This window comes from Setaria italica, chromosome IV (assembly GCF_000263155.2).
Source record: "Setaria italica strain Yugu1 chromosome IV, Setaria_italica_v2.0, whole genome shotgun sequence".
Classification (NCBI taxonomy): Eukaryota; Viridiplantae; Streptophyta; class Magnoliopsida; order Poales; family Poaceae; genus Setaria; species Setaria italica.
This window is the reverse complement of record NC_028453.1, coordinates 6,800,339-6,810,933: the sequence shown is the minus strand read 5'-3', so window position 1 is coordinate 6,810,933 and position 10,595 is coordinate 6,800,339. Positions and strand designations below refer to the sequence as shown.

The 10,595-nt window shown below is 44.4% G+C and overlaps 2 protein-coding genes across 2 annotated transcripts in view; one reads left to right on the top strand and one right to left on the bottom strand.

Annotated features, from left to right (window-relative positions):
- The window catches only part of LOC101771880 (protein phosphatase 1 regulatory subunit 3F), a 1,958-nt gene extending 908 nt beyond the window's left edge, over nt 1–1,050 (top strand). The window contains exon 3 of the mRNA XM_012845429.2: nt 549–1,050. Within this exon, the coding sequence (XP_012700883.1) occupies nt 549–797 (249 nt within the window). The 3' untranslated portion in view covers nt 798–1,050. The remainder of the gene's footprint in view (nt 1–548) is intronic.
- Nucleotides 1,051–1,314: 264 nt separating this feature from the next.
- Nucleotides 1,315–10,005, bottom strand: LOC101784024 (putative transcription elongation factor SPT5 homolog 1). The gene is made up of 22 exons (XM_004964863.3): nt 9,533–10,005; nt 7,774–8,009; nt 7,542–7,685; nt 7,305–7,466; nt 5,940–6,023; nt 5,383–5,453; nt 4,956–5,313; nt 4,695–4,850; nt 4,500–4,597; nt 4,369–4,417; nt 4,147–4,299; nt 3,906–4,049; nt 3,729–3,828; nt 3,431–3,598; nt 3,309–3,357; nt 3,141–3,232; nt 2,671–2,740; nt 2,406–2,460; nt 2,193–2,301; nt 1,941–2,084; nt 1,749–1,846; nt 1,315–1,659 (listed from the first exon to the last, which is right to left on the bottom strand). Exons 1-22 carry the CDS (start codon nt 9,894–9,896, stop codon nt 1,417–1,419), a joined length of 3,147 nt encoding a protein of 1,048 aa, XP_004964920.1. The 5' UTR covers nt 9,897–10,005; the 3' UTR covers nt 1,315–1,416.
- Between the last annotated feature and the right edge of the window lie 590 nt (nt 10,006–10,595).

Below are 10,595 nucleotides of genomic sequence, written 5' to 3'. Positions count from 1 at the left end.
TTTTTGTAACCATTTTGCAGCAAAAAGCTTTTATTTTTTTAATAGTTCCATTATCTCAGCCCCAGAGATAACAAGGCACATTCATTGGCTGCTCCTGTACCTCCTACCAAGCCCCAAATATAAATGTCTGATTCGTTTTGATAAGTGTTGCTGTTACGTCATACTGACACTTTGCTAACAGGCTGAGGTGATCAAGAACAATAAACTGACAGATATATTCAGTTCAGTGGAGTTCTATGAAAAGGAAAAACAAGAGCCTCAATTATGCATTTGACACGAGCTGGACGGCCGACTGTCCCCCTAAACTAGGATTTTCCATTTACTACTTGAGCACAAAGAAATAACCAAGTGCTGCAGTAGAAAAACTCTAGATTAGGAGAAGGTGCAGTGATCCGAATTAGGGAGGGCACTCCCTTTTTAATTTGCGAATAACTAAAGGGGCCCCCCCCCCCCCCCCCCCCCCCCCCCCCACCCACCCCTCTCTGACATTCAAATCCGACGCGGCACCTGAAGCTGAAACGTTGTTTTCGCCTGATTGATTTGATCAGATCGACGGGGCGGTGAAGGAGTCGTTCCTGGAGACCCTGCGTAAGGACGCGGCGGAGGCGGAGCGGCCGCCGCGGGAGGACGCGGAGGCGGAGGGAGTGGTGAGCCCGGACTCGCGGCCGTCGAGCAGCAAGCGCCACCGCGCCGGCACCGCCTCGCCGTCGTCCAGGAGCCCCTACCGCAACATCCTGCAGGTGTTCCAGCAGTGCAGGCAGGACGTCGTCGGTGAGACTCCGACGAAGAATTACTAGAACCACCACCGAGTAGCAGAAACGGAGCACAGGATCAGGCCGCGATGTCACGGCTTTTCACCACTCGTACTTCGTATTTTGTTCAGCCGTTTAGCGACACTCTGCTTACTGGTCGTGATGCGTCATGCGACTGAAGGGGATAGTGAGATTTCATTCTTGTGTAAAGATTGGTTGGATACAGAAGTTACGAAACCTCGAGTAAAGAAGAACGCCATGTGAAATGCAGTTCGGTACTTGCAAACCATGATGCTAATTTCTTTGCCACAAGTTATAAACCCCGTCTGGCATGTGCAACAATAATCGACACATGACGTGACAAGCCGGTGTAAATTTTGCAGTTGGCAATGACCATTAGATCATGATCACAAATTCCAGTAATGCCATAAGTGATGAATCATGATAGCTATTAGCTACCACGTCAGGGCTGGAAGCCTCAAAGGCTGAAACCCCAAATCAACGAAACCGGTAGGCAGGAATTTTCGCAAAAGGCCACAAGATGAGGTGACAGAGTCTGGAATAATACTACGGAAATATAAGCCACAAAAAGTTTTATTGCGAACAAGGGCATCGTTACAACATTATGTTATATGATGGACACGTTACAAAATATACATACATTTCAAGTCGCCAGTTTGGCCAAAATCACCATATCTAATATCTTAACTTCGTATGTGTCGTCCAGCTTCACTATTCCGTCAGAACCATCTATGCCTATGAGTTTTCCTGTGTACCCGCGGAAATTGCCATTCAGTATCTTGATCCTGTCGCTCTTCTTTGGCCTGATGACCTCGAGCTCGTTCGGAAGGACAGTCACCATGTCGCCGTTGCCTGACGACCCAAGTGCAACTCGGCAAGATCCGTCCTGTACGTTCAAATGCATGTAAGCGTGATGCGAGACAAACAGAACACAACAGAATTTAGCAGTCCAGCCATGCGGTGTGCAACACATACCCCAAGTACTTCCCTGACGACACCGGGACCATCGTCGCCTCCCCTCAACACATTGACCAAAACATCTGGCAACAGCCATGTACCTTCACCCTCACCACCTGCAGGCATTTCAGCACATGATTAGATATGTACCTATGCAAACAAGGCAGCACATTACAGGTGCGAAAACATAGTGACATCACAACAGCGCACCTATTATGGGGGACATTATATCCATTCCCACATTGCCTGGAGTCATTGGCTGACCACCAGGAGTACCCGGAAGATACGCAGCAGAATTTGGAGTCATCGGTTGACCAACAGGTGTGGAAGGCACGTATGGACTCGGAGCATTTGCTAGGAGGTCAGAATGAAAACACATCGTCAGAATACAACCATCCACAAAACACATAATAAACACTGCATAATAGTACATTAAATAACCAATTGAATAAATTTCTATACCATAGTTCTCTCTAGGAGTTGGAGCATCATTGAAACTAACTCCTGGAGTGTTTGCCCACCCTGATCCTGGTGTAGGGGCTTCGTATGGCCGAGCTGGTGGAGTTCCTGGCTGAAAATTTTGAAAAAAAACATGGGAGTTACATATATGCACGAAACAAGTTATCAAAAACATACAAGGAATGAAGGAATAGGACTAGATTGGCGAAATCTAACCTGGTAGGCTGGACTGCTGCCCCAAGTAGCAGGATTTCCATCTTCCCAATTATCCCTGGTAAAACACCAACACAGCAATGATCAAAAATCACATATAGATGGTTATTTTTAAGTCATAATACAAAAGTAAACAGTGAACTGCTGTTTGGAACCAAGAAATTCTCTTTCATGCATCCCAAACAGACCCACCCTGAAACTATTTATTCAACACTAGTTCCAAGATATGTAGATGGATCAGAAATATCATTGTGGAATAATTCACAACCTCGGAGGACTCATAGGAGCCCAGGCTCGACTACGCATAGGAGTCCGCATCCCATCGTGTATTGGTGTTGCTGTAGCAATGAACAGGCAAATTATTACAGGAACACATGAAATGAATGCCAAATACTGAATGGATAGTACAAAAAGCATCTATAGATTCTCAATGCAAGTTTACTAAGTTGGGAACACTTGTTTGAGATAATAGCTTAGGCTCCTTTGTTCATGTCAACAAATAAAAGGGATGCAAACACACAGCCTGCGGACAAAGGACAATAAGAATTTTCTTGCCTTTTAAAAAATGCCAGTCTTCCAAAAAATTAGACATAAGCAAACAAATGTACCAATCGTAGGACAGCAACTTGCAATATGGGGAAAGACTCAAACACAACTAAAAATCAGATATAAGAAATATCCTTTGATCTATGGGAAGTTGGGAACAGATTGAAATATCAGGACAAAAGGAAAACAAACCTCCAGGGTCCCGCATTGGAGTCTGATAAGCATGGTGTGGTGTTCGAGACGGGTGCATCGGTGTTTCACCACCCAATGAATATCGAGGTTCACTGATGATATGATAATACACCAATTAACAAATAGATCAAAAAGCAAAATTGAACTAACAAGTGGAGAAAATATTACCGGAATGGTGTCGCAACAGTAGGTGTGTCAGCAATATCATCTCTTTTAACTGTGTATTTGTAGTCATATTAGCCTTCAAAATGTGAGAATCACGGGACACAGATAACAGTATGAGGATTCACCTGTGACAATCTTCATCAACGAATCAAGTTCCACACGTACAAGTGCACCAGTCACCTCTTTGACACGGCCGCGGTACCCCTTGTAAGGACCAGACTTAATTTTGATACATTTACCCACCAAGGCATCATGCCCTCTACCACCACGACCACCTCCAAACCTTCCACCAACTGCATTGGATGGAAAGGTTATATTAGTAGATAATCTACAGCTACACAAAGCGACTGACCTTGCTTCAAGAAATGTAGAATTAATAAGTCTGGGGAGTTAGAAACTGAAAGAATCAAAAGAAGATCATACAATTCATGTGAGGTCCTCTTGGGGGCAGTCTTCCTGGAGATTGCAAAATGCTTGCTGGAGACCTCAAAGCACCAAGCCGTGCATCTGCTGTGTCCATGCCCTGCATAAATAAAATAAACAGTGAGACAAATTCTTAAGCATAGCTGACCAAGGTTATTAAAAGGGTTCAGCACGAACATTTCCTCGACGGCCACCAGTCGATCCACCAACAAGAAGGCAAGATTGTGCTTTTGCACAAATAAAGCCTGCATGTTCAAGGTGATGCCTGTCATAGATAAACAGTATCCCCTTGTGTATGTGTTCCACAGGTCCTTGCTTCCCCTAATTTGACAAAATAGGGATGTAGATATAACAAAGGTAACAGAACAGGAGTCAAAACAACCAACTAAAATACTAACATAACAGAACTAGGACACACCTTGCATGCTCCTTCAACAACCCTTACAACATCCTTTGCTGAGATAATATTATTTGACCTATCTTTCGCTGAAGCACGCCGATCAATTTTGCTTTTTATTTCTCTTAATTTCACAAGTACAACTTCAGGTCTATCTGGCACTCCTTTCAGAACCTAAATATACAACTTGGTAAATATAGTGTGAAGTACAATCATCCTTCATTACTAGAATAATCTAATTACCTGAAATGCTTCAGCTTCCACCCTTATAATTACCCCAAATGACAAATTGCTGAAAATAGATTATGAGGAACACAGGTAAGTAATCACAATAGACAAACTATGACTATTGTTCACTAGAAGGATAAACTTACTCCAAAAGGACAAGATCATGCAGTTCATAATCACCAATTCTGGTAATTCCTGTGGTAATTTCAGAGCTTTCGACAACATGATCGGCAAACACGCGGATCTGTATCATCCAACAATAACACAGTTAAGACTAAATAATCTCAATTAGATCAGCTTAAATATTTCTACTTCGCAATATCGGTACAACAATTGCTCACATGTTCTTTAGTTGTGTCAGACAAAATGATCAAGACATGTCCTTCCACTTTAACAACCATGCCAGTAGCTCCTTCTTGAACACCTGAGATCACCTTGACATGGTCACCAGGTTTGAAATATTTGCAAAGCTCCTTCTCGTTGAAGGCTAATGTTTTCTGCAGTAACAAGAAACGCATTAACAACAGACAAAATTAGTCCACCAAAAAAATCATAGAATAGAAATAGAATAGAAATAAAGAGCTGAAATTGCAATTAATTACCGGAAGATCAGATATTTTTGGCCTGATGTGAACTGTTTCATCCTCTACTTTCTCAACCCACCCCTCCAGATTTTTCAAATCGCCTTTAATAACTATGACGGCATCACCCTTCATGAAGTGTCCTTTTTTCCTGTTTGCAAAAAGAGTGGACAAGCTAGCCACGTCGCCATTCATGTCATCACCAGGCTTCCTAAATTTCTCAAGTTCATCGAATGTCGGCTGAATATTATTTGTGTGGATTGATTTAGTGGAGACTGATTTGTACAAGAAACCATCTTTGAACTTCAGATTATCAACCCACTCAAAGTACTCCCCAGATTCTTTATCCCGCCTCCGTTCCACTCGAATGTGCATCTCCCTGTTTGCATGGAATTAGCAAACTATAACAGAAACAATTAGCTCAATTCTGAAGGAGAAAAAATGTCACCTCGCCTCATCGATATTGAAGAATCGAGGTGGTGGGACAAATGCTTTCTTCTTTACAGCCTCTCTCCCTTCCTGAGATAAAAATTGTCCATCATGAAAGGGAACCCCAATGAGCTAATTAACCGAACAGCTCAATCAAAAGCAAGCAAATTAACAACCAATCATGATAATCAGAATATTACTTCAAATAAGTATAGCTCATAGATCACAATTTTTTTTGGCTTTAGAAAAAACATGACCAGGAGAAATAAAAAAACACATAGAACACAAACATAGAACAGGATATATAGATATTGTTTGTAATTTAGTCTCTTATGTCGCATATGAAACCGTGGACCTGATATCCCAATTTTGAATATGCATTTAAGCAGTTACTTGTTAACGTAAGTACATAACAGGAGAGCATAAAATTGATATGGGTAGATTAGCTCCATTCCTAAGAGCATAAAACTGAGACAAATAGATTAACTCCACTCTTCAATTTATACGCAAGTAAGCTAGATAAGAAGTAATAACAAATAAAAGTGTGAGTTTGTGAGAAACATGGTTTGAACTTACCAGTTTACTAGCCAGAGCTTGTAGGTCTACTCTAGGGATCAGCTTTACATCTACTCTTTGGCGTACATTGTCAACATCAACAACCTGCAGAATATGATCACATCAATATTTGAAGAATGACAGGGTGCTGAGCCAGTTAACAATAGATGGACAAGTATGTGAGCAGTAGAAACCAGATTAAGGCCCTGTTTGGCATGGCTCCACCATTTTCTGCTCCAACTCCAAACTTCAGCTGGAGCTAGCTCTGTGTGGAGTTGGAGCAGAATGGATGGGGGTGTTTGGCGAGGAGGGTGTTCCAGCTCTAGAAAAGAGGGTTTTCTAGGTGGATTGCCATTATTACCTCCACTCATGGTCCCATCTGTCATCCTCTATCTCTATTTTTTTTTCTTTCTTTTTTTCCCGAGATTACCTTCTTCCTCCTTGGGAGGAGCCTCCCGTCGCACTCAAACTCAGAAGGCTCTGAACATTGCAGTTAGACCGAGCTGGAATCTTTGCTCAGTCGCTCATGCAAACAAACTCAAAGAGAAAACAATCTTTGCTCAGCACTCCCATGAGCTGCGCCAAGGTGGTTGACCAGAGCTTCTCTCCTTCACGGCCGGGTCTTCCAGGAGCAGCACCTTGTCCTGGACGGCCACCATGTGCAGATGCTCGCCCGGTGGGAAGGAGAGGGAGGCGGCTGTCGGGTCACACACAAACACGACGCGCAGGACGGGAAGACGCGCGCATGGGACGGGGCCGTGGCTGCCGGGCCTGCGGCGGCACGTGATGGGGCCGCGGCCGCGCGGGACCGGGACGCGCGCGCGAGACGGAGCTGCGGCCACCAGGCCTGCGGCGGCACGTGACGGGCTGCGGCAACTAGGGCTTCGGTCCGGCAGAGGGCGACTGGGGGCCGGGCGGTGAAGTCAAGTGGCGGTGGCGCCCTTGTCCCAAGCGTGACGGGAGAAGAAAGAAGCGGGGCTGAGTGGTTCAGCCGTTCGGGAGGGGGAGATGAGAGAGCGTCGGATGGGAGGAAAAAAATAGAAGGAAGCGGTACATGTGTAACCGGTGGCAGTGGCAGGTAATTACCCCCGAACTCCACGAGTAGGTTCATATTTGAGGGAGTTGGAGTTGCAAAAGAGGTGCTCCACCAAAATGAACTGGGGCTAGGCTGCTCCAAAAAATGGTGGAGTTGGGGTGTTTGGCTGGCTCCGCTCAACTCCGGCCTGGAGTTTGGAGTTGGAGCCATGCCAAACAGGACCTAACTTCTAGTTTCTTGACCCTAATTATAACATGGGTTAAGTGAGGTTAATTAGCTTAGCACCAATCCTGGTTCCGCCACAGAAAAATTGATATATAATATTTATAAGAGAAGTGTTGCAGTAATACCTTAGCAAGGTCACCTTTGTATATGCCCAACTTCATTCGGACCCAAGAATCCCGTGAAAGATCAACAGATTTGCTCTCAACAGAGAGGACATCTGCCATTTCTTTTATTGGAACTAATGTTATTTTTGCTGAAGCATAAATATTTCGTAGACCTTTACAAGCCTGCATAAACCAAGTTTAGTGAGTTTAGTGGGGGAAATGAGACTAGACGAAGTAAAATGCCGAGCATATGCTTACCTCTTTGACATGGGCTTCCTTTTCTGCTTCAACATAAATATAATTTTTTAGATGATCCAACGCCACGACAGACTTTATCTGAAGATCTGACCTATCAATGTACTTTTGCATCAGACAAATCGCGGTCTCTCTCTCATGTCCAATCTGAAGTCATAATCATGGATTAGTAGAGTTTAAGCAAGGCAAACAATAAACATCGAGGCAGTTTAATAAGATAAAACCTTGCACATACCGCACATTTGACCATCCATAGTTTAGGATCCTTCACGGAGGGCAATAAAGCTTGCTGTTCCACTTCTGCAGCTTCTTCACCATACTCAATATGAGTGGATCTTGCATATCTCTCCCGTACTTGTCTCTCAATCTCATCAATGTCCTCATCTTCATCCCTCATAGGCATAGAATGACGTCTTGCGACCCTAACAACATCCTCGTCAGGAATATCGGCCCCAGCATCATTGATAAAATCTAAAAGGCAAAGGAGTAAGAGCATTAGACATATGAACAGGCTTATGTACCTTAGTACTACAACAATAAGCATAGAACTAACTCAATTTCAACATTTAAACAGTTGTGTGGATTCCAAAGGCAATATAATAAAAAAATGTAACAAAATTAACACTGTTGCACGCAATCCTAGCAGTAATAGCCATCACCATGTATCACCAGATTGATGTCTATTTTGCTCTACCACGAAGAGATCCACAACCATCATCTGTATAGTATGTTCCACCAGGCCCGTGCTTCATTTCTTTCCGTAACTAGTACTACATAGTATTCAGTAGCAAAACAGTGGACGCCAAACATTAGTAACTCTCGCTTGATCTTCTGATCTCAGCTCATAGATGTCATTTTCCAATTCATTATTTTCAGTATCAAGGGAGGAAGATGTTTGTGAGATTAAATGCAAGAATGGATGATAGCATGTAGCCGATCTCAATATTTGTAGGGTTTCAAATAAATCCTCTAAAAATCTATAGTTTGAATGTGCAAATGGACAAAAGCACCCCAGTAGATTATGGAAAATAATTTTGGTTTGATTCTAAAACAATGTTTCGGCCTAGAGGGCATAAGTTTTTTCCTGATGCATAGGACTATACCATTTGAACTGAGATGTAATTTATGAATAGATTTTCAATTTGATGGCAAGGCTTCATAAAGCTTCAAGCATCTTATCCAACATTCAAAAGAACAAAATGAATTCACAATACTAAGGTTTAGTTGTATGTAAGGTTTGGTAGAGTGCAAATATAGCTCTGAGAACTGACTATTTCCAGTCCCTTCAAGTAGCATATCCAACAGAGCAGGCTCATGGGTTTGTTCTCACAAGCAACTTTGCACGCCTGAAATCAGCAGACAGAATAAATTCCAAGTCTCCAACTGCAATGCAAGTTCAGGCCCAAGCATCAAGTTTGCCCCAATACCACAATTTCAACTAGGTTAGGTTCCATATACCCCAAAAAAATCAGGTCCGGCCAAACAACCATCACTGTCAGCTTACATAAAAGAGAACCAATGTAACCAGATCAATTTAAGCTTGAAAATGCTCAACGTAGCAAAGTATCACCTAACAAGTTCCAGAAACAAATCGGGAGGGTAGTTCAGCAAGCTTTTTGATCCAGAAAATACTAGTATTTTACTTAACGCCATCGCCCAGGTGCATCTCTATCACTGTACCTAAACATGACTAAGCTCCATATCAAGATCTGGAATAGAAGCAAACATCAAAATTAGCTGTTTTTAGGTACACAGCTGCTACAAACCTAAGTTTCTCGCCAACCTGCACTTACTATAGTCATGAAAACAAAATAGAAGGAGTGGATCCTGCCTAGAGCATAAAGTGTCATAAAAACTGCTACTTTCTCACTTAATCCCCAAATCCAGTTCTCAAAATCGACCAAATTAGGATCAGATCTCAACAGAGACTGCAGAAATACCACCGAAGCCCCAAACATAGCATCACGACGCGATCAAAGAGAGCGACCACTCACCGTCCTCGCCCTCGCCCTCCTCCTCCTCCTCCTCGTCCTCGTCAACCTGGGCCTCCTCATCGAAGAACCCTCGCACCCCGCCGCCTCCCTTCTTCCTCGGCCTCGCGCCGCCGTCGTCGTCCTCATCATCCTCATCCTCGTCCTCGATGGCCGAGTCGTCGATGAAGTTGTCCTCGCGCGACCGCTTCCGCCCGCCGCCGCCGGCCTTGCCGCCGCCGCCGCCGCGGGAGGCCTTCCCGCGCCTCGCCTCCTCCTCGTAGTCTTCCTCCTCATCCTCCTCCTCGTCGTCCAGGTCGTAGGCCTCCTCCTCGTCCTCCTCCTCCTCCACCTCGTCGTCGTCGTCGTCGCGGCCGCGGCGAGCCATGGATTTGGCGGCTAGGTTTTCGAGCTCTCTCGCGAGGGGGGCGAGGTGCACGCGGAGGAAAGGGGAAACGCCTCGCGGCGAGACGTGTGTGAGGGAAGGCGAGAGCCGCCCCCGCGACTCCGCGAGGCCTCCAGGGCCTAGGGCTGCCGTATCCCTAGACCGTTCGATCCTGTCGGAAGCGCCGAGATGCGCGAACAGAGTGGGCTGGTTTCGGGATGCAGGGGCTCTCGGGTGGCCGGGTCTTTGGCTTGCAGTGGGGCTCTTTCACCATTTCGGCGCGGCAGATCTACGGCTTGATAGCGAAACATATCATGACTCGTGTATAGCTAGTTTTTCCTCATAAGAGCAAAGATTTGAATGACTGATATTGCACCCTTCAATGGATTAGATAATTAGCCCTATGAAATGACTAATATTGGGGCTATCTATCGCGGCATGCATCCTTACATGTGAAAGAAATAGTAATGGTTAATTCCTAAAATAAATTTAAAAACAAATACAAAGCACCTGTGCCGAATAGAAATTCCAATTCAGGGGATAGGTTCCACAAACCTTTTTCAGCTGAGATATGCTTAGTTTGCGATACTACAACTTCATGTCGACAACCATAACTGCGTGAGTTCATGGTCAACTACAAATTAAGATGATGAGGTATGTTCATTTTGTGATATTACGGCTTCATGTTGACAACCATGATTC

Bases quoted from the DNA above. Each gene is read 5' to 3' on its own strand.
- LOC101784024 (XM_004964863.3), bottom strand. From the start codon at position 9,896: ATGGCTCGCCGCGGCCGCGACGACGACGACGACGAGGTGGAGGAGGAG. The intron at 6,024-7,304 runs GTATTACTGCAA...CATATTCTGCAG, and splicing joins ACAAAGGTGACCTTGCTAAG to GTTGTTGATGTTGACAATGT. The intron at 1,660-1,748 runs GTATGTGTTGCA...TTGAACGTACAG, and splicing joins TCGTCAGGGAAGTACTTGGG to GACGGATCTTGCCGAGTTGC.